The 24,528-nt window shown below is 39.8% G+C and overlaps 1 protein-coding gene across 1 annotated transcript in view; it reads left to right on the top strand.

Annotated features, from left to right (window-relative positions):
• C17H12orf40 (chromosome 17 C12orf40 homolog) overlaps window positions 1-15,885 on the top strand; it is a 54,144-nt gene extending 38,259 nt beyond the window's left edge. Inside the window, exons 9-12 of the mRNA XM_051159377.1 lie at window positions 859-974; window positions 2,264-2,820; window positions 12,362-12,444; window positions 15,391-15,885. Of these exons, the coding sequence (XP_051015334.1) occupies window positions 859-974; window positions 2,264-2,820; window positions 12,362-12,444; window positions 15,391-15,885 (1,251 nt within the window). The remainder of the gene's footprint in view (window positions 1-858; window positions 975-2,263; window positions 2,821-12,361; window positions 12,445-15,390) is intronic.
• The last annotated feature ends 8,643 nt before the right edge of the window (window positions 15,886-24,528 follow it).

The following is a 24,528-nucleotide window of genomic DNA, read 5'->3' on the forward strand; positions in this document are numbered from 1 at the left end:
GACAAAACCTTGCTTCTACATCAGCTTAACCCTCTATATTCTATTGATTACTTTGTAGGATAGAAAACAAAGCATTATATGATATCTACTTAAACATTCATCTTGCCTGTACAAACTATAACTTCACATGAGTAATGATTTGCAGATAGGTAAATAGAGTGATCCTGTATGGCAGAAGGCTGGCTACAAAGAGAGGCTGGGGTTCTTCTCTACACTGGGAAGCATTAGGAAATGCTCACATCTTGTTTGGGGAAGTTTGAGAAACATTTTCATGACTCCCAGTCTCTTTGATTTGTGTGTGTGCTCATTTCTTGCTTTGATGATGACTTGGTGTTTACATCTGTCACTGGCCCTGCTTCTCAGAAGGCGTCTCATTAGCTGAGACCTTCGTGTCAGCTGTCCCTGCTTCCTGGTATCTCTGTAGTTTATGGCCTATGGGCTTGTTCTTCCTCTGTTTCATAACTTATAAGTGACACATGCTCCAAGTATGAATTTTTGTGCCTGTATGGTTTGAGCCAGCATAAGAAGTTACATTTATGTATTCTTCAGCTTTAACAGTGGACTTTCCTTTGGTTTTTTCCCCTGTACAAACACACACAACTTTAAGTTCAAAAGTGCTAACTTTATCATAGTATAAATTTTGTTATGTTTCTGATTTACTAATTATTTTAATATTGACATCGACTGTATTGTTAGAAAAGTATTTATTTGGTTTTCAATAAGGACTAAAATTACTTTTTCTTAAGATTAAGCAAAATGTCTTTAGTATAGAGATTGCTCACCTAAGTGCTGTTTTTGGTAAGCAATTTAAATTGTAAATACGTATATACTGTTTTGCCATTTTCTTCCTTTTTTCAGTTCAATAATGGGAAATTTTCTGATTCCGTATTTTCCCAATTCAATAAACATCAGAATGTTTTCAGTTCATCTCAGAAAACAGAAGAGTTTGGAGCCTCATATGAGAGAATACACAGGTGAGCAGAGTGTGGGAGGAAAGATGCAGAGTGAGGGACACTATGTCACTAGTTTCAATTTTAAAGGACACAAATATTCTCAGCTGAGGATATAAGTAATATTATAGAAAAAAGCCATTATAATGAAACACATTTTTTAGTTAGTTAAATTTTGCCCTTTTAAACACTAACATACCATGCATACTAGAAGACTTCAGGGTGCCAGTTCTATACATGCATGCTGCATGGACACGTCAAGCTCAGCCTCTGCACTTCCTCTCATTGCAGCCCACAGTTGTCCCAGCTTTTAGTAATCACTATTCTACTGTAAAGGATGCTTTCATAAAATCTGCATATGAGAGAATATTTGTTCCTGTCCTTCTGTGTCTACCATTAATGTAATGCTCTCTACGTTTGTCCATTTTGATATAACCTACATGGTTTCGTTTTTTGTGCTGGATACTATTCTGTGATTATATCCTGCATTTTAAAGACATTCATCTGTTGATGGTCATAGAGTAATTCCGTGTCTTAGCTCTTCTGAATAGCACTATAATAAACATCGCCGCTGTGCCAGTTTCATTTAGAGTTAGCTAGATCATCTGGTACATTTTCAGTTTTTGAGGGGTCCTCATTGCTGTTCTTTAAAATGGTGATCCTATTTTTAGTTTATGTTTCCACACAACATGTGTAAGAATTTCTGTTCATCTCCTTGTCAGCATTTGTTTATTTTTGCTGCTGCTGTTTGTATTTTCTTTCTTTCTTTCTTTCTTTCTTTCTTTCTTTCTTTCTTTCTTTCTTTCTTTCTTTCTTTCTTTCTTTTCTTTCTTTCTTTCTTTCTTTCTTTTGTGTGTGTTTTCTTTTTTAAAAGTGGCATGGGATAGTACCTCATTGTGGCTTCACTTTGTATTTCCCTGAGGGCTGATCATGATGACCATATATTTTGGTCATATTTCTGTCTTTGAGGAAACACCATTTAAGGAATTTGTTCATTTAGAAAGTTTTTAACAATTATTTCATCTGTGCCTACATATGTGTCTATGCCCTATGTCTGTGCCTGGTGCCTAAAGAGGCCAGCAGAGTATATTGAGTGCCCTGGAACTAGTGTTAGAGGTAGTTGTGAGCACCATGTAGGTGCTGGAAATCAAATGCAGCTCCTTTGAGAGAGCAGCCAGTGTCTTAAGTGCTAAGCCATCTCTCCAACCCAAATTTTCTCATTTTAAATTATGATTATTTGATTATTTGAGCTAGTGTATGTAAATGAAAGTGATGAAACCTTCCTGTTGAATATGGTTTTATTTTTTCCAAAGTCTAGAAACTGGTGATTTCCTTACTAAACGATCTGTGGCTATGGGTGAAGATCCTAGAAGCCTGTATGAAAGAAGACAGCCAGACTTTGCTATGGAAAAAACATCAGTGCAACACGTTTGGGGAAATCAAGGGAAAGAATTTTCTAATTGTCTTGAAGATGTGATCCACTCAACTCAGAGACATCTGCCGGACAATCCCAACTCTTTCGTTAGTCACAGCATGATCGATTTACTAAGCAGAGACCAGCCAGGAAGAAGGGCAGCCTTTTACAAGTGTGGTTATGGCAGCATGAGTGATCCCCATGTAGCTTCTGCTGATGAAAGCGATTCCACTGGTGGGTTCATTAAAGGGAATTTTACAGTTCCACAAGCAGCTTTTCATTATCTGCCTTTTAACACAAATTACATAGAAACATGTCAGTCAAACAAGCCTTACAGGAAGGAGTACAAGAATAATGAAATAAATGAATTTAGAAGAACTTCTGAGAAAGGTTGTTACCCAACCAGCAGTGCAAGAAAAGGTTGGTGTTGCACATTCAGTTTTTCTTTATATAAATATATATTACTGTGTTTCATTTATTTATACACACACGTATAATTGGATCTCCACATTCAAATGTTCTATATCTTCAGACTCAACTAACTGTATAGACTAAAACTATTAAAGATGTCTTTGCTGAACATGTACAGACCTTTTTCTTAGCCTTATTTACAAATCAGTAGAGTATATATGGCATTGAATATGGCATTGAATAAGGTCTTTGGAGTTGGCCAGATGGCTTGTACTGTCCCGAGTTTAATGCAAGAACCCATGGTGGAAAGAAAGAAGCAACTACTGAACGTTGTTCTCTGACCTCCACCCACATGCAATGTATGTGAACACACACACACGCGCGCACTTTAAAAAAAGAGCATTCATACTGTACCAGATACTCTTAAGTCATCTGGAGATGATATAAAGAATATGAGACAGTAATCATTATATAAATTGATAGGGCCATTTTATGCAAGACTCTGATGTATCAATGGATTTTCATATCTGTAGGGTAATAAGTAGAGGGGAAGGTTTTGGAACCAATTCCTATCAGATACCAAGAGATGAGTGGACAGTACATTAATTTATATAATGTGATTAGAGGTATATAAAGCCACAATTAGTATGTCTCACTGTATTACATCATGGACCACCAACGTCCCCTATGTGCACCCTTCTAAAATGCTTTGATTTAAAAATGAAAATTAATGATGCTAAATTTAGTTCAGTGTATGTTTGTATTTTTGAAGGAAAAATGGAAAGTGATGATCAGTTGAAAGCACTGCAGAGACATACCCAGGAATACCCAGTGTACTCTATGTAAGTGTTTGCTTAAATATAAAAATTTTAAGTTAAGATATAGTATAAACATGTATTCAAATTAATAAATGGGAGTTGGAGAAATGGCTCAGAGGTTAAGAGCACTGTCTGCTCTTCCAGAGGTCCTGAGTTCAATTCCCATGAACCACATGGTGGCTCACAGCTATCTGTAATGAGATGTGGTGCCCTCTTCTGGTGGGCAAGCAGGGCATTGCATACATAATAAATAAGTAAATGAAAATAATAAATGGAACTTGAAATGGTAATTTTTTTTGTTGGAAGGCAAGCAAACTGGTCTCAAAGAAGCCTTATCATTTTTTTTACAGTGAGTATTAGCAACTTCTTAAACATAGGGGAGTCACAAATTTCAGCCTCCAAAGACCTTCTTATTTGCCCATTTAGTGCTGAATATTGGTCATTTTTCTTCTAAATATCAATTTGTTGATTAACAGCAACAGAAGTATCATATGTGTAGAATGGTTATCGGCACAAACAGCGTGTTGTCTCCCTTTGCAGAGTATCATATGTGTAGAATGGTTATCGGCACAAACAGCGTGTTGTCTCCCTTTGCAGTCCCCACAGGAACGCTGCTAGACTCAGGGACAGTGACACTCCAAGGAGGTGGCATAGCAAGAGCATCCTCATGTGTGCGCATCGGAATTCCACACCCTCTGCACTCACCTCCCGCAGACACCTCTGTGACAGAGCAGACACCTTGAGGGGTGCCACCCCTGTATCTCATTATTATTATGTTTTTTGTTACATGAAAACCAATTTGCACAACATGATTTAGCTTCTGACTGCTGCTGGGGTAAAAAGTATTTTGTATCTTATATTTTTACTTGGATTCATTATGCCTGAAGACATGGCTTATTCTTTTGAGTTTTGAGGCTGCTTGCTGGCTTTTCTAAATAATTATCTATAATTTAGATAATTAAAGGAAATGTTATTTTAGCTAATAGTTACTAAATATTCCTATTTTTAAAATAATAATTTAGCCAGATCTTTATGATTTGAAATGTATCATTCAAATTTTTGTTGTGGGATTAACATCTTATGGAAATCTTTAGAGTATCTATTGATAAAAGGAATTCATACATGTCATTTTATGAACTTGCCATTTATTAATTAAAACATAGACCATAATTCTAAAACTGAGAAATGAAATTCCTTGTTCTTCAGTTGTCTGGAAGTTTATGAGAAAAAAATTTGTTTGCCCTTGAGATTTAAATTCAGCCTTAACAAAGAGAATTAGGATGCGTGGCATCGTGTTTCAAAACAACAACAACCAAAAGGAAAAGAAAACAAGAGCCTGATTCCCAGTCTTGGATGTGGCTCTGAGTTCCCTGCAGGATTGTGTCACAGTAGGGATGCTTCAGGGCTGGGTTGGACTTAGTACCTGCGTTCCGTCCTGGCACTGTGTCAAAGACCTAGGTGCACTGGTGCACACTGGGAATCCCAGCACTGGGACAGGGGAGGACAGGAGGACCCCTGGGTCCTGCTGCCAGCTGGTCTTCCCTACGCATCAAACCCCAGGCCCCATGAGAGACTGTTTCAAACAACAAGGTTGATAAATCCTGAGGAACAAAACCTGAGGTTGAGCTCTGACAACCCCATGTGCACACACATACTTGTGTTGCATGTGTGCATGCTTATGCACATATAGACACACACACAAGTATGACATGCACAGAAAATCTAGGTGTTTAACCCATCCAGTTAAAAAATGGGCAGTTTGGCATATTACTTGTCTATCCGTATTGTTAACTCATATAATTCTGATTTGAAATCCTGTTTTGAAAAAATAATTTTGAATAACTGTCAGAGCAAATATGCTTTAATGCTTTTTTAAAAATAATTCCTAGGGATGATATTCCTTTGAAAGAAATACATCGTAAGCAGTCACGTGATTTTGACCATAAAAAGGTAAAGCTCATTGTCACATTGTCTTTTTTTTATATATTTTACTAATTTATTCATATTACATATAAATTGTCATCCCATCCATTGTATCCTTCCATTCCTCCCTCCCTCCTGCTTTCCTCCTACTCCCCTTCCCTATGACTGTGACTGAGGGGGACCTCCTCCCCCTGTATATGCTCATAGGGTATCAAGTCTCTCTTGGTAGCCTGCTATCTTTCCTCTGAGTGCTACCAGGCCTCCCCATCCAGGGGACGTGGTCAAATGCGGGGCACCAGAGTTCGTGTGAAAGTCAGTCCCCACTCTCCACTCAACTGTGGAGAATGGCCTGTCCATTGGCTAGATCTGGGTAGGGGTTCGAAGCTTACTGCCTATATTTTCCTTGGCTGGTGCCATAGTTTGAGCAGGACCCCTGGGCTCAGATCCGCCCATCATAATGTTCTTCTTGTAGGTTTCTAGGACCCTCTGGATCCTTCTATTTCCCTATTCTCCCATGCTTCTCTCATCTAGAGTCCCAATAGGATGTCCTCCCCTCTGTCCCACTTTCCCGGTAAGTGAAGACTTTCATGGGACATGCCCCTTGGGCTAATGTGCAGATATGTGAGTATATACCATATGACTCTTTCTGCTTCTGGGTTAACTCATTCATTATGATCATTTCTAGTTCAATCCATTTTCCCACAACTTTTGGGAACACATTGTCTTTTCAATTAAGTCAGATTCTGATCTTAAATTTTAGCATTTAGTTACTTTGATTTAAGCTTAGCTTTTGTTCATAATTTATGTAGATTCATATCCTCTTATACTAGAAGTCTTATGGCATAGAGTTAGAAAATATAATGGTATTTATTTGAGACAAATTAATGTAGACACATTTAAAATAGTTTCCATTGTACTGTAAGATTTTGTTGAAGAAAAAATAATGCTTTGTGTTTTAGTACTCTCTTAGTGAGTACAACCAAGTCAGGAATTGATCTACTGCCTTACCTAACATGATATTCTTAACAGTACAGTTTTTCTTTAATAAGTGCACTGACTAGTTTTATGTCAGCTTGAAATAGGATAGAGTCATGTGAAAGGAGGGAAACTCAGTTGAGAAAATGCCTCCATAAGATCCAACTTTAGGGCATTTTCTTAATTAGTGATTGTTGTGGGAAGCCCCAGCCTGTTGTAGGTGGAAGCAGCACTGTGCAGGTGGCCCTGGGTCCATAAGGAAGCAGGCTGGGCCTGCCATGATGGGCAAGCTGACTTCATTTGATGATGAACAGTGATATGGAAACATAAGCCAAATAAGCTGTTTCCTTCCCAAGTTGCTTTAGTCATGATGTTTCATCTCAGCAGTAGAGACCCCAACTAAGACAATAAGTATGTATTGAGTTATAAATTCACTTAACAGAGAGTGTCGTCTGTGCACTAAGCACTGGCATAAAGTGATACCAGGGATTTTTTCCGTCATCTCTTGAAGGTGACCTTCAGTTACACACTGCAGTCTCCAAGGTACAGATGTAAAAGGGTATATAATCTGCCTTTAAAACTCTGCTGTGGCTATGCAGATACAAAATGTAATGCATGTAGAGAAATGACTGCCACTGTCCTTTACAAAGCGCATTGCTAGCCCAGTGAAAGTGGATCTTAGGTTTCATGGATTGCTAACAGAAAGACCTTATACAGAAGGTGGTTTCTGAGCACAGCTTTCAGTTAAGAGTTTGCTGGAGGCATGGAATCTCTAGAGGAAGTAGTGACATAGAAAGTTTTGTTTTACGAAGTTCTAGAAATGTGTTTAATTCTAATTGTTGTAGACACAGCTTATAAATTACAAGGGGGCACTGGAGTGGCAAAAAGTTAATTCTGGGCAAAATAAAGAGCCAGCTCACTAATGAACTTGTATGATATTTAGCCCTTTAGTTTCCTGTCACCCAGCAGAGGCCCACTAAAAACAATATAGCAGGGAAGTATAGTGCCATTAGAATATGACAGTTTGACTTTAGCAACAGCAACAGAACAAAAGAAGGCTGAGTGTCAATTTAAGGAAGCCTAGACTCATCACATAGAAAAATCTCCATTGATGAACTGTCTGTATCAGACTGTCTGTGGATATGTCTCTGAGGCATTGGTTATGATCGTCTTGGCTATTAATTGATACAGGAAGGCCACACACACTCCAGCATATGCGTAAAATCAGAGGGCAGCTTAGTGGATTGGCTTTGGTTTTCCACTAGTGTGTCCTATTGATTAGTCTTGGGTCGTCTGGCTTGTGCAAGTGGTTTTATTCAGTGAGTCATTCTGTTGACCCCAATAATTAATAAAGTTGGGCAGTGGTGATAACATTGGAAAGGTGATTTAAATTGAGAATTTGTATGGACTTTGTTTGTGGTTAGTAAAGGGACGAGGAAGAAACTGAAAAATGTACACATTATGGTTTAGGTAAGTGGGAAATAAAATGGCACCACTTGCCAAGTCCAAAAACATAGGAAGTGGCAGAAAAGACTAGCTAACCAATTAGACTTCACTTACTCTTTATGCAAAGAGCTAGTGATGTGAGGTGGTTTCCTAGCCAAGCTTGCCCTGTGGCTAGAAGTTTAACAAGTTAGCAAAGGCCACATCATTGCTCTAGTTTAAGACCTGTAAGAAGTGGAAGATGCTTTTTTATATCCTCTTTCCCCTAAGGAGCCATAGGATGGGAAGGGCTGGGTCTCTGAATTCCTGTGTAGGGGAAATGCTTACTCAGCAGGAGACTGTTGCAAGAGAGAGAAGTGACTCTGCTGCTGTATGTTTTGGGATCTACTCTTGTACTGTTTTGTTTTAACAATGCCCACTATCACCCTGTCTCAGGGAGAGGCCGATCTCTGAATGATGAGGTTGGCATGTGGAGCTTGAGATCATGGTCTGTGTGATGGTGTGTTTCAGGCATTTGTGTGGACAGGCTGTAGCCGAGCTGATGCCTGGACACTTTAATACACAGCTCTTTGTTGAATACCTCCATGTACACAGTTCTCAAGAGAAAATGATTAGAGCTAAAATCAGGTGACAGTTTCCAGAGAAGCCATAGCATTTCAGCAATGCATAAAAAGGGACTAAGAGATTTAGCAAGAAGCTTTGAGGAGTACCAGTAAAATATTGTTAGAGGACACAAAAGGAGGACCACTTTCCAGGAGGAGCATGTGGTCATTAATGTTGGGTGCTCTCCTGATGTAAAGAACTCACATTTCCCCCTATACATAATATAGACATACCCTCTAAACTGAGCTGTAAACAGATGAGATGACTTAAAATAAAAACAAGCTCTGACAATATCCTATATCAGACACATATACCTTTACATGTGTTATGTATAGTTTTAGGTAAATAGAAAAGAGTATGATTTCTGGAAGCTTTAACCTTTGATGTTTTGTCCTTTGTCCTTTGTCCTCTGTCTCCTCCTGTATTGAGCTCTCTTCTTGCTCCCCAGTTGGAGCCCCTTCCCCATTTTTATGTTTTCTCCCCCATACTGGAACACCTGATTAAGGTAGAAAATAAATGAAGCCACACTCCTACATAAAATGTAAGGAATGACATGTGCTTTGAAATTAGCATATTAATTGTGAAGGGGCTGTCTTTTTTTTAACCTTAAAAGATGTCAAAGTAAAAAAAGAAAAAGCTCTATAATTTTAGATCATAGTTACAGAGATTAAAAACAAAAACCATTGCTTATGTGTGTGTATAATATAGACCATATATAACTTGGCTGTTGTAAAGACAGTCAGTGCACATGAAAAGAAAAGAAAGAACACGTAGCACTTGCAATCCTAGCAAGTATGAAATGCTGCTGCTCAGGCTAAGTGAAGCCCGCCTCTCCTGGATCCAAAATGGAATTCCTTTTTTCTTTTCTTTCTTTCCTTTTGGTGTGTGTGTGTGTGTGTGTGTGTGTGTGTGTGTGTGTGTGTGTGTGTGTGTCCTTCTTTTGTGTGGTTTGAATGGGAATGACCTCCATAGGTTCATAATTCTGGGTATTTGGTCCCCAATTGGTGGACCGGTTTGGGATGGGTTAGGAAGTGCGGCCTTGTTGGAGAGAGTGCATCCCTGAGGTGGGCTTTGAGGTTTCAAAAGGACTTGCATTGTTCCCAGTCTCTTTCTGCCGCCATATTTTGAACCAAGATGTAAGTCTTGCTGTTAATGCTGCCAGGCCTGTCTGTGCTCAGCCATCTTGAGCCACACACCTCGAAATTAAACTTATTAAAGTTTCCACTGACAGGATGATTTATTATAGCAATAGAAAAGTAACTCACATGGAAATTGGAACCAGGAAGTGGGCTTAGAAATGTAAACTGTCTTTATACATTGGAGAGAAAAGGGAGGCAGCTATGCAGTATCTCCAGCACAGCGTCCCACCAAAAGACAGAAAGCACTTCTTTCAGTGCATTCATAAAGTCTGTGCTATAAAGTGAGGTGCTATAAAGTGCACCTCAGACACTTAGCAGCGACATCTGTAGCTATATTCTCTCATCAGATTTTGTTAAAATCTAGAACAGAACAACAAATGAATCCCAGTTGTTTAACCTGTTTCACTTCCTAGAAATTAGGAAACACCATGGTTTTAAAAAATGAGAAAGGAAACAAAAATCACAAATTACACAAAAAGTAGTGAAATTACAACCAATTGTGTGTCCTGTAGGAGACTTAGAATTCTACACGTTGGCTATATTTTTAAAAGAAGAAGTAGTAAGTGATATCCAACCTAAAAACATCCCCGCCAGAAAAAGTACAGTACTTTATAATGTCGTGCACTTTTCAAGTGCATGCGCCAGGATAGTGTGGCACCTTTCCTTCTGCTCGTAACGGATTTCCTAGCAAATGTCTGCTCTGTTCTTGATGTTCCTAAGACTATTGAAATTTAAATTTATTTGGATAAGTTTTTCTTTGTGAAATTGTCTTTATTGAATGAAAGTAATATAAAGCAAAAGTGGCATAAAATAGGCAGCTGGGATAGATATAAATGAACACTACTATGAGACTTAGGGTTGTTAAATTTTTGACTCTTTCCTCTAGATCCGAATGGAAGGAAGAGGAATGTGCCCTTTAAAAGGGGGGTCAATGTCTACTGAGAAAATCTGTGAGTGATAACCTTATTATTTAAAAAAATAAAGAAGTAGAAATCAAAATTTAAAGGTTTTGAATTTCACCAGCAAGTATGTATTTCATAGATATTTTAGAATAGACTATAGTAAAATTAATTCCTTAAAATTTCTTGTTTTCTTTCACAAAATAGTAACAAGGAACGCGCGCACGCGCGCACACACACACACACACACACACATTTGTGTATGTGTAGTTTAAGACAAACTATTTTAGAAAATGTCCCCGACTGCATTTCCCACTATGGTCCTTAGAGGTCACTGTAGTCCTGATTTTCCTCCCAGTTTTCCTTTTCCACCAGGGATTATGTTTTGAGGCTCCCCTCTTGGTTATTTGTGGCTGTCACATATTAGGTGTTTGTTTTGTTTTTGCTGCCCAGCCTTCTGTGCATTTGCATGCTCTAATTGATTCATCCATCTTCTGACAGTGGATACTGGCATTGTTAATATTTTGTCCTTGGCGATTCTGACTCTTATTGATGTTTCTGGAACACACATATAAAATTTCTGTTTTGGGTATATTTCTAGGAATAGAGTCACCCTTTCACATGATGCACATTTATTACCTTTTCACGGTAACACAAAATTATTTCCCAGAGCCTAAGTGTCTCCTCTGCCTTCCATAGGCAGTAGGTAAGAATCATCACATGCCCACCTGTATATGTAACCTGTTATCATCACTCAAACTCAGGGTACTTTCTGCTGTTAACTTTTTTGTTATTAATTAGGTCAGCAATGTTTCACATTTTCCCGATATTACCTTCTGGTTTGTTTTTGGAGCAAGATTTCACTGTGGTCCATGATCACACAGCTCTCACTCTGCCTTGGCCTCGCCACAGCTGGAGACCAACTGTTGAACATGAGCACAGCCCAGGGCTGTTTTCAAGATTCTTGGTTCTAATTAAGGAATGCACCCTTTATAGTCTATATCTGGCTACATCTATTATGCCCTCTCTGTTTTCCCTGCCTCTTGTATACTAATTATTTATAAGCATATATATGCCAGTGACTTTGAGTGACTTATTTGAGTGACTTTTTGTCCTTAACAAGTTTTGTGACTACTAGGCATCCTAGAACAGCTGTACTGGTTATCTGGTCCTCAAGGATACTTAGAATATTTGGTGAACTTTTACAATTTGTATTAATTTATTTGCCTTTAAATTATAATGAAAATGGGGCCAGGTATGGTGGCACAGGCCTTTAATCCCTGACTCTGGAGGCAGAAGGAGGTGGATCTCTGTGAATTTGGTTCAGCCTAGTCTGCATAGTGAGTTTCATTCTAACCTTGCTTAGAATTGAGAGATAACTCACTAACCAGATAGTGCTAGAGGCCACTGGACATAGCTCTGACTGCACTGTGATGTTTGTTCACTAGGCTAGCGGGGGCCTGATGGCTCAGCTTTGATAAACGTGCTTCATTCCTCCCTCCTGGGTCACAGTTTAAGATAAGATTTGTTCTTAAAAATGGTTCATATATTGAAAAGCCAATCCTATTTTCTCTAATTTTATGTAAATATTTTACTTGTAGATATAAGCCTTTTACAGGCAAAATACCCATTTATCCTGCTAGTAAAACGAGGTGTTAAACATCAAAAATTTAAGTAAACTTGGCACATTTTAAAGTACTAGCTGTAATGTTAGCGAAACGTAGATGCCTTTTGCTTTGCTAGAGATGAGTTGCATCCGCCACCTTGAGTGGAACATCTCTTTCAGATCTGGAGTCTTCGCAGAGCAGCCAGTCGGCCAGCTACTCTCCGCGGCCAACAGACAGTACCTTCAGCTCCAGTTCTGACTTGGCAAGTCATTCCTTCTCGGCTTATTAATGCATGTTGTATTAATTTCAAATCACTTTTGTCACTTTTCATATTGAAAAGAGTTGAGCCAATAGTAGAAATAAAAAAATAAAAAATATACAAACAAACTAGACTTTCAAAGTTAAAAAAATAAGCAATTTTAAAGTGTATTAATGTCAGAAAATTTAAACAAAAAAGTAAAATCAACTATTTGACTGAGCATTAATGATTTACATTTATAAAGATAGTGACTATATTTTTACAAAAGTTTCTTATCAAGATACATCAATATTCACATGCTTGTATATATATGCACATAATGTATCATATAAAATGTATAATCTAAACATAATACATGATATATTTATCTTAAATGGTTTTTAAGATTTATAATAATTTGAAATATAGAATAACCAAATAAACATTAAAAATATAGCCTTGGAGCTTATAAAATGAGGTAAACTGTCCAGTGTTGTCAAAGACTGAAATCTAAATAGAGTGGCATGTTGTATGTTCTAAGTGGGAGAAGTCGCACTTCTGATAATCTATGTTTAAATGGAACAGTCTTCCTTTCACTCTGTATCCTTACTTCTCCTACCTCTGGCCTCTTGTTTGCCATCCAGACTGTGTGTTAAGGACTCCAGTGACTTCCATATTGCCAGACTGTCCTAGCGTCCATTCTATCACTTTGATTAGCAGCATTACAATAGCATGTACAAAACCAAGACAAGACAGGAGTTATTTGGCTTAGCTGTCTTGATGCTAGTTGATCAGCAAGGGAACTCAAACACAGCAGAGAGGAACCATGGGGAACAGTGCTCACAGGTTTGCTCTGCGTGGCCTGCTCAGCCAGCTTTCTCATACAGCCCAGGACTTCTGCCTAGGAGTGACCCCACCCACAGTGTGCTGCTCCTCCTACCCCGCCAGCCACATCTATCATTAATCAAGAAAAGAACTACATAGAATTGCTTACAGGCAATCTGATGGAGGCATTCCCTTATTCCCGGATGACTCTAGTTTGTGGCACGCTAACTAACTATCCAGCATGCAAACTTTTCAGCCTCCAGCTTATAAGGACCTGATCTTGGTAGAAATGATGTAATTTCTCTAATTCATCCCTACATGATGCTGTGATGACCAGGGTTCTGTACAGGACCCCACTTCCATTAGCCTGCACTCTAAAGCTGCAATGATGTCACACACCTTAGAAATGGCACTTGGGCATTTCTTGGATAGTTAAGAGAATCTCTACCCTTTCATACTTCAAACTGAATCCTCTTTTAAGATTTTTGGTATTTCCTATATCAACAGACATCTTTTGAGTATACTGAAGTGTTCATTTAAGAAGTCTAGAAAAACAGTTAACCTTACTCTGCTTCCTTCCACAGTCATTCACTTCCCCTGATCAATTGCAAATTTACCTATTTCTCAACCGCTCCCATTAGAAGCCTACTCTGTGTTCCCACCAGTTTGCTCTTGAATGGCTATAATTGCTTCTCAAAAGATCTTAGTAATTTGTTTTTGCCTCAACTTCCTCTTTGAGTAGTAAATTTGAGAGCACAAATTTAATGTTATTCTCAATCAGTGGTTTTCTGTTTTACTAACCCATCTTAGTTGCTTACAGCATCTTCTGACTCTGTGAAAACTGACTTCCGTCTGCATTTAACATTCTCCCTTCCGTTTCCTGATCTGCACATACTACTTTGCCGGTTCTTCTCTGCTTTGGTTTTAAGAGGTTCCAGTTGACAATTGTTGGCGTTAATTCCTGAGCAAATGGAATCCTGTTCCTGCAGTCCTGTTCTCTACCCGTGTCTCGCAGAGTACTGCCTGTTTTCTTTGCCATCTCACACGGATGTCCTTGATCCATTCCTTTATATAGTCTGCTTCTTGGGTCTCACTACTGTGCTTCAAGTGTCAGCACACCATTTTTTTTGCAGTGAGTTCTTCCATGGCTCCCCAGTCTGCATGAGGCCCGCAGCTTTGTCTGCATAGTGCTCCATGCTCTCTGCCTATTCTTCATGCTTCTTCTTTCTTCATAATGCTCTTCTTAGTTTTTTCAGGTGTATGATTATCTGATGAATTTTATTTTTATCTATGTAATGCATGTAATAAAAGAGCAGCTGTGTTCCTCCATGCAGAATAGATAAGCTGCACAGGACTTGCTCTCCCCAGTTTGTGCTCAATAACTTCAGTGCATTTCTTGGGCTACTTTTGCTACCCAGTGTCAGTCAGCTAAAGTCTAGAGCCCGTTTTAGTTTTTTGTCATTAAATTTCGTTTCTCTACTTTTCAGATTGAATAATCAGTATTTATTTTATTTTTCTTCTCCTCAGGAGTGATTGAAATGCTAGGTTCACACATTCTTGTCAAACATTCTCCTACTGAGCTACAATTCCAGCGAACAATACATATATCCATATAGTGGTTTCATTAATGGAAGTCAACAATGTTGGTTCCTTTATATAACAGATGCAGTATTTACTGTAACCTCTGACTTTCCAGTAAGCTGACACCTTCATTTTCTTCTTTGGCTAGATACTCTGTCTTTCATGGGATGGGCCTAATAACAGCTATGTAACTGCTGTATTCCACTTAAGAAGCGAATGAGCAAGGTTACACTTACCAGCAGCTCCCTGGAAACATGTTCCTTCTCTGCTCTTGCTAAGTAGTTGAGGAGTGCTGTTGGATGACAAAGCCTGTGACTGCAGTGCTGAGAATACAAGAGAGCCCTTCTCATTTGCATTGTTATTGCTGTCACTATTGTTATTGTTGCTGTTTTAAAACCCACAGCTCTCTGGAAACTGGAAGAGTCTTTCACCAATCTTTGATGTTATGTGGGCTTTCATTTGTAACTTATCAAAATTTTCCAAAATTTCCTAGACTGTCAATTTAAAGACTGTTTTAAAATGGCGATTTAAAAATTCATCAAATTTTTCTTTGATTTCTTTTAGATATCCGAAGATGAAGATCAGATTCAGAAGCAGATTGAAGATTCAAATAAGAAAGCTACAGAAACAACTCATAATTGCCTAGAAAAGATGGAAGATCAGTTAGGTGACATAACTGTGAAAGACAGTGCCAAAACTCATATACAGAATGATAATTTTCACCAATCCTCAGAGAAAAATAGTGCTGATACATTCCCAGAGTCCCAGTGCAGCTCAGAGCACACATCACAAAAGAAACTCAATGGTAGCTGTGCACTTCAGGCAGGGCGATGTGACTCAGGGGTCCAGACAGAGAGAGAGCCCGTTGTGGCCGCAACAGCAGATGTTGCCATACAGTGTACCATCATCATTTCACAGTGTTCCTGTAAAGGTGGTCCCAGTGGTCACCTAAAAGAGGCATCCTCCATTCAAGAGGCTGGCAGCTACAGGGAAGACATGACAGCAGACACCACTGGAGGGCAGGAAACACAAACAACTCACTGTAAAATCTCAGACTAGGAGGTCATGTTTCATTTAACCTTGGCAGGCAAAACAAAATGTTCAGATCTTCATTAACATAATAAGTAATGAGAAAATGAGCTGAGCATAAAGGGGGAGTTTCTAAGTACTATTGTTCTGTACAATTGTTATATTTCTGTATTTAATTATTCTTTAATAGCCTTATTTGTAGAAAATTATACACACACACACATATATACTGCCATTCTTAATATTTATATGTCTGGTGCCATTATATATGTTGCTAGTCTCATATTTACTCATCCTTATTTGGATTAAGATATATACAATTGGTTTATGTCTGTTGATAATTATTTTAAACTTTGATATTTAAACTTTGATATCATCAAACAAATGTTCTCTTTACAAATGTTAAGATGAGTGCCCAGGGAGCCCACTAGCCACATTGGCCAGGATGATCTTCAGACCTTCACTGTCCATCCTCTCCTCCAAATCCAATCCCACTTTCTGATCCCTAGTTCTGTACAGACCACCTGCTACAGGCTTCCCTTCTTCTGGACCACACAGATCTCCCCCTACAGGCTTTCTCACCACACCATCCTTTTGAGTCAGCCTCCTGCTTCCTCAGGCACTCTCTGGGAAACCATGGGCCACACAGGCCAGGGAAGCAGGTAGGTGGTCTTTCTGTCTTCACTTTTCTTCCTTTGCTTCAAGTCCAATCCCCAGACTCCTCCTTAGTTCTGTAGACTATCAGCTGCCTTGGTGCAAATTTCCAGGAGATTGAGCAGATCCTAGTGGCACAACCTGTTTTCCTCCCTTCTGGGGACATTCTCTGTTCCTGTCTCTAAGCCATTTTCAATACTAAGCCCAGTTTATAATTCTATAAGAAACACATTCTAACAGTGACACCCCTCCTCCCAGTGGCCACAGCTATCAGGATCTCAGGATCTTAGAAGCATTCCTTCCCAGACAATCCACAACCACCACATTTTCCTAAGAACCAGAAAGGGCAGCAGGAGCCAAGGGACAAACACCCACCCAACAAAGACAAGACCAGATATCAGCACCGAATCTCCTCAAACCCAGATGCCTAGACACCAACATTAAAACACAGTAACAGCCAGGACAGTGTGTCTCCACTAGAACCCAGCAACCCTAGTACAGTGGGCCTTGAGAAATGCAGTGCAGCTGAAGCACTGGCAAGGACTTCAAAATAGACTTTATGAATGTGTAAGGGGTCTGCAAAGAGGAAGTGAACAGATCCTCTAAAGAAATCTGTGAACACACACACACACACACACACACACACACACACACACACACACACACACACACAGAGAGAGAGAGAGAGAGAGAGAGAGAGAGAGAGAGAGAGAGAGAGAGAGAGAGAGAGAGAGAGAGAGATAGATATTTAGGTTATTACTCTGGACCTTTACTTACTGAGCCAGCTTGCCAATCCCACTGTCATTTTTTAATGGGCGTGCCTCAGTGGCACATCTTCGTCCACATACAGAACCAGGTGGAAATCATCTTGAGGACTTTCAAGATTGACCATCTACCCTAAGAAGGCCCATTTCAGTAATGCAGCAATAGTCTTGGTGGACAATTTGTGAACTCCAATCTGTCTTGGCTCCACTGAACTGTTTTTGTGTTTGGAAAACTATCTGTAAGAATGACTGGGAAACACCTAGGATGATTCTCTTCCAGCATTAACTATACTAACTTAGAGACATTTTAAATATTGCTGATATCCCAGTGTTTTTAGTTCTTTTAGGGTCAAGATAACCTGCTGTACTGAGAATATAGGTCCTTTTGTCACACGTTTTTAGAGTTAACTTGGTTGGTTGCTATTGCTATTCAGTCCTTAGCTTTTTAAATCACTGACCATTATATGAACGATACTTGCCACATCATTTGTTTTATGGGCTTTTATTAATTTTGTGAGTTGACAGGTGGATACACACAATGAGATTAAACAATGTAGCTCAAAAAGACACGTAGGGGTACTTGACACTTAAAGACTGTGGTCCAGCCACCCCAGCAATGACTGACTGTAGCAGAAGGTCCAAGAACTTAGCGGTTGTTAAGTCCATGAGGCTGAATGTCTCAGTTTTTCTTCAGTACATGCCAGAATCCTGAAAAAGTAGGCTCTAATGCCAGTCAAAGCACTGACTTGCTAGTGAGGGTTAGAGCAAGCAGGCAAAGAGAGAGGCTGCCTGTTCCAAAACTTCTCTATAGGTTTCTAGCAGGTGTGGCCCAGATTACAGGTATCTCTTTCTACCTCAAAGATGCAGATTAAAAGTGGACCCTCACACTTCAAATGATTTCATTAAGCAAAAATCCCTTACCGGTGTGCCCAGCCATTTTTGGGTTTTCGCTAATTCCAGTTGTAGTCAAGTTGACAGCCAAAATAGCCATCATATATTGATAGTGGATTATGGTTGAAATGGTCAATTTAAATTTGATTTTTTGTTAATCCTTATTATAATTTATTCAGATTGTATCCGGAATATTATCCCCTCTCTTTTATCTTCCTGCTCCCTCCCTCCCTCCCTCTTTCATCATATTCTCCTTCCCTAGACATCTGACAGGAGACCTCCTCCCCCACCATCTGACCACAGCATATCAGGTCTCATCCGGATAGCCTGCTTCCCCTTGCTCTGTGTGCTTGCGGACCTCCCCATCAAGGGGACGTGATCAAATTGGGGGCACCAGAGTTTATGCCAGAGACAGTGCCCACTTTCTCCATAACCGTGGAGAATGAGCTGTCCATTGGCTATATCAGATTAGGGCGTGTCTAGGTTTACTGCATGCATTGTCCTTGGTTGGTACATTTTGTGCAGTCCCCCCTGGTTTCAGATCTGCTGGCCTTGATGGTCTCCTTACGGGGCTCCTGAATCCTCTGGGTTCTTCCATCTCTCCATTCTTCCACACCACTCTCATCTGGAGTCCAGTAGCAAGTCCCAGCATTGCCCTGAGCATCTGTCCTCCTTGCTGAGTGGAGACTCTTAAGTGGACATCTATGTTGGGCTAATATCCACTTATACGTGAGTATATACTATGTGTGTCTTTCTGGGTCTGGGTTACCTCACTCAGGATGATCATTTCTAGTCCCATCTATTTCAAGATTCCATTGCTTTTTAAATAGCTGTACAGTATTCCATTGTGTAAATGTACCACACTTTCTTTATCCATTCTTTGGTTGAGGGACATGTAGGTTGTTTCCAGATTTTGGCTATTATGAATAAGGTTGCTATGAACATAGTTGAAGAAATTCCACTAAAATCAGGGAATAGACAAGGCTGCCCACTCTCTCCATATGTCTTCAATATAGTACTGACGTTCTAGCTAGAACAATAAGAACAAAAGGAGATCAAAGGGATCCATATTGGAAAGGAGGAAGTCAAAGTATTGCTATTTTCAGATATAATAGTGTATATAAGTGACCCCCAAAATTCCACCAGAGAACTCCCACAGGTGATAAATTTTATTTTAATCAATCCTGAGAAAGTACTTCATTTTAGGTCAGGTTGTAGGATCATTGATTGGTTCACCAAACAGTTTGTACTTGGAGATCACTGACTTTATAGAAAGTACCTCCCTCAAATTTACTAAATGTTTCTTAGATTTTTCACATTGGATGATGACTTACTTTTTCAGTTCCATCAGGGGTGACTTCTTTCAGTATATGCCACAATCTAGGAGTCCTTCATGGATTTTGTAGCTAGAGTTGCTCTGTATTTTCAAATGACTCGAACACACACTGAGTTAATTTGAAACATAAGAACAATTTGAAACGTAAGGAACATAATTTGAAACATAAGGAACAATCTTTATGGCAGTGGTGGCTCACATCTTAATCCCCCAGACTCAAGAGGCAGAGGTAGGCAGATCTCTGAGTTGGAGGCCAGCCTGGTATACAGAGTGAGTTCTAGAACAGCCAGGGCTATGTGGAGAAAATGGAGAAATCCTGTCTTGAAAAACAAACAAACAAACAAACAAACAACAACAACAAAAGGAAGAAATAAAAAGAAATGAAACATAGAGTATATATATTTCTGGTTCAATCATATTTTCTTCTTTTGTAAACCAATGGGTTTTATTGGGATTACTACAGGAATATGAGTGAGAGTTTACTTACAGGAGCAGAAATGACTCAAAGACACCTGCATACCAAAGTCCACCCCAGCACAGGTGACACCTCATAAAACTGGAAGCTGGAAACCTGGAGCACACTACACATCCTGCAGGTTAGAAGGGTATTTTTTCCAGATGCCACAGTTGATCTGAATCTCTTCCAGCAGCTCTGCTAGCTTTTGCTTCTTCTAGGCAGCCGGTCTGAGCTGAGTCTTCTTTGCAGCTCATTGTGTCTCTAAGTCTACTGTTCAGTTGAGTTCAGCTTTTTTCCCTCTGAGCAGGGGGTCTCAGCTTCTTTTCTTAACTTTTCAGTGATTCTTTGTGAATTTCACATCATGAATCCCAATTCCACTTATTTCCCTCTCCATTTATATCTGTCTTCTACCCTTGCAACTTCTCCCTCAAAAGAAAGTAAAAATTGAACAAACAAAACAAGTTGTAATGTGTCACAGTGTGTCATATCATATACCTTTTTGTCCACACGTCTTTACTTGCAAATGTTCATTGCAGTAAGTCACTGGTCTGGTTCGAGGCCTCTGGCTTCTGTGACACCATCAATACTGGTTCTCACTGGGACTCCTCTGGGTTATCCTGTTGTTGTTCTGTGTCATGGAGACCCTGCAGCTTTGGATCTGCAGGACCAGCCCTTTCACAAGTTCCAGCAGTTTATAGATGAGGTAGATTTTGGGGTGGGACAACTCAAAGCCCTGGATCTGGGCCTGCGTGGCAGCTGATCTGGGCATCTTGCAGCCTCTCCCTTGTCCACACCACCAGGGTGAGTTGCTCCATCACTGCCCCAGCTAGTTCACCTAATGATGCAGCAAGCAAAGGGCAGGCTCAGCTCTCCTGCTCTCATGCCCGTGGGGCCTGCTCACACACACTCATGCCACCGGAACTCTACTGTGTTGTCCAGGTGAGGTGCAGGGCCTGCCCACTTCCCCAAGTGCTGCAGCAAGTGAGGGTTGGGACAGCTTTCCAGCCCTCATGACCCTGGGGCCAGGTGGCAAGGGGTGAGGAGGTGGGTGGGGGCGTATCTCCCTCCCCCATGCCACCTCAAGGTACATGAGGGGCAGGGCCAGCTTTCTCTCAAGTTCACACCCTCAGGGCTGGCTCTACTGTGTTACAGCTGGGAATGGGCAGGGGCAACCCTTGGACAACAACATGACCCCACCCAGTTTTGAGTTTTGAGTCTCTCTCCCTCTATCCAGTCTAGTACGTGTTGTGGGAGCAGGCCTTGCCCTGCAGTGTGGTCAGCCTACCAGAGATCAGTCCATTCCCCAGTGTGGCTTAGGGAACTGCTCAGAAATGAGGACAGAAGGATTTTAAGAGCCAGAGGGAAAGGATGATGTTAAGAAAACACTGTTTTCTAGACACAACAATGTACAGACATTGTGACAGTATGTGCAAGGCAGAGGCAAGCTCCTTCCAGGTAGACAAAATCCTAGCATAGAAGGTTGGGAAAAGTGAATACAAAAAACCATTACTGGCTAAGGAACAGGCATCTTTGTTTAGTCCAATCTTTTAAGACCTTGGCTTGTATGCTCAGTTATCCTGTTGCCCTAGTGCTTGCTTTGGGCCCCTTTGTTTGCATTGTTGATTTACTTTTTGTGTTTCCCTTAGTTTAGAACCAGGTGATATCACCATCTCTAGGGTTACCAAGACAAAGGAGCTGAGTGCAACTCCCAGGATTGGAGTCACTCTTCTGGACCCTCAGTAACAGAGAACCTCAGGTTAGGTGCTAAGCCATAATAAATGGGTCTGGGGCATCTCAAGAAAATGACCACACAATCTCAAGTGCTTTGGCAAGGCCAAACTGTTTTACTTCTGCAGAAAGGTGTGTAGCCTCACTTAGTTAAGCAAGCAGGCAAGTCCACCCAGAGGGAGTCCCACTGAGATTTCATTCTTAATGACCTACACTCTTGAGTGGTCAGATCAGCAGCAAGTTTTTATGTGATTGGCTAATGCAGAACAGCACAGTTTTCTAGCTAAATGAAAAGCATAGATCTTGATTTCAGGACATGCAGTCCCTGCAGGAATTTGAATATCTGCAAATGCCTTCTTTACAATTGTTATCATTGTTGATGGGTTTTGCCTTATTCAACCCTTTGACAGAAAAGGCAGTAGAGGGGGTGAGGAAAAGGCTATGTGAACCGTGCCATGGTGGCTCAGAACTCTCTGTAGCTTCAGGTCCAGGGGATCTGATGGCCTTTTCTGGCCTTCACAGACAACAGCCATGCACATGGTGTGCAGATCTACATACAAACAAAACACCCATACACATAAAATTAAAATGAATAAAACCAGCATGGTTTGTTTATAGTTCCCACCGTGTGTTCACTGTGTAACGTAGATACTAAAATCCAAGACGAGAACTGAAGAAGGGAAGAGTATGAGAGAATGAATTGTCTTTACTTTTATTTGATTGTTTTCTTATACAGTTCTGGCACTGACACTTTCTTTAAAAAAAGATTGTAACTTCATATAAATATTGAAGTTCAATAAAATAACTTAAAAACATTTATATGTATATCACTAAAATCTCCATAAAATATACCATACTTTTGATACAGCATAGGCTAGCATGATTTGGTAAATGGGACAGTGGCAGTTTTCAAGAGATACTCTGTATGTCACAGATAGGAATGAAAAGACTAAATTTGTTAAGATGTGTCAAGTATTAAACAGTATATAACATGCACTCGGAAAATTAAAATGTACAGTTCAAAATACGTACACCTATAAAAGAATGGAACTCCTGATTTAACAGAGATGTCTATTTAGAGTTCCTAAATAGAAATCAGAACATTTATCACAATACTGTAACATCAAGTGAGACATAGTCCAGGAGCCACCAGAGAATCTGGACACGTAGATAGGTCATAAATTTCTACTTTGGCTCGAGTTAAGATTATATTGTCTAAACTTTTAAGTGAGATGGGATGTTGAGTTTAGCAAAATCTTAAAACTTTATAAAGTACTGATTCATAAGTTTGAGCACTGATTATCTGCACAGTTGATTTCTTATTCTAGTTCTGTGGATATGACAAAATCAGTCTTATTAACCTAATTGTCTAAAATGTGAATATTACCTGTAAACAGAGGCACTGAAAAGCCTGTTGACCAAATTACTAGAGAGCTATACAGACCGCTCTGTGCACATATGAAGATCCAGGGAACTATATTGTTCTGTAGTCACAAGCACATGATGATGGTAAAATACTTCCTGGTGTCTCTGAGTACGAACACTCATAAAGCAACTCCTAGATGATTATTGGCACACGTATGCTCTCTTCCCTGAACAGCATACAGGGCAGAGCTGAGCAGTTGGCTGCGTGGCATTTGGGACTGGCTGCTGTTTCCAGGAGAGGGCAGCACTGTACCACCTCACTGTGCATGAGGCTGGGGCTGGGAGAAAGGGCTAGGCTTAGCCTGGAGAACAAGTCTCAGGCTTTCATCGGCAGAGGCTATGTTTGAACTGTAAATTTCATCTAAACTTTGCAGCTTAAGGTAGGACACAGGGTAGTTTTCTAAAGAGCATATACCAGGAATCCTCTACTCCCAGCTGGGTTGTGCCATCTAATCCTTTGTTCCTAGTTAGGGAAATGGTCTCAACTTGACAACTGAAACTTGATCACACAGTTATTAAAGAAAATGTGGGGGGTGCTGTGTAAAACACCACTTCACTCCTGCCCCAAGATGTATGATTATTAACAATACTTTTCAATTTTACTTTGCTATTAAAAACTAGCTCAGTCAGTCATCACTTTTTTCTGGACTTTCCTTCTGGTTGCTGGACACTAAAATTACAGGAAAAAGCCACAAGTCCAGTGCTCCCACTGAACTGTCACGGCAGAGTGACTAACAAGCACTAAGAATGTATCCTAAAGTCTGTTTCATTGATAAATTATTTTTAAAAATCTGGTGTTATCGTCCTGGAAATATGTCTTATTTAGATATTCTCAATAGATATATTCAAAAGCCATATTTTCGATGACTAAAGTAGGTGTAACAATCAAAATCACTACAGATGTTTACATGGAAGAAAAATATTAAGGGCCAATCTTTCCAGACCAGCACCCCACCACAGAACTGTATCTACAGCCCAAAGCCTCGAGTTCAACAGTGTGTGCTTACATGTGTATAAAATGATGCATTCTCAACCCTCCTCCACAGTAGGTCATCCAACGCTCCCAAGGCAAACACACCAGTATTGAATTTGCAGCACGTTTGGATAGAAAGATATCATTGCAGTAGCAAGTACACTGCTTTATCTTAATGTGTTAGATCAAGTCGTATCATACAGAAATTATCTTGCGAAATATATGTTTGATGATCTCACATGGGTGCTTTTCAAGTTGATAGTGGTGGCCAAAGACACTAAGAACATAAAAAGTGTTTAATATAATACAAATCTGAAAGATTCCAGCATTGAACTTTTAATGTATTATAAGTGTTCACCAAATCTAAAAGTCATATCTGGATTATGGAAGGCTCCTTTTCAAGTATTTAGTTACTTTTTAAAAGTTGTAAGTAAGTCTTATATGT

This window comes from Acomys russatus, chromosome 17, assembly GCF_903995435.1.
Source record: "Acomys russatus chromosome 17, mAcoRus1.1, whole genome shotgun sequence".
In the NCBI taxonomy this organism is placed as follows: Eukaryota; Metazoa; Chordata; class Mammalia; order Rodentia; family Muridae; genus Acomys; species Acomys russatus.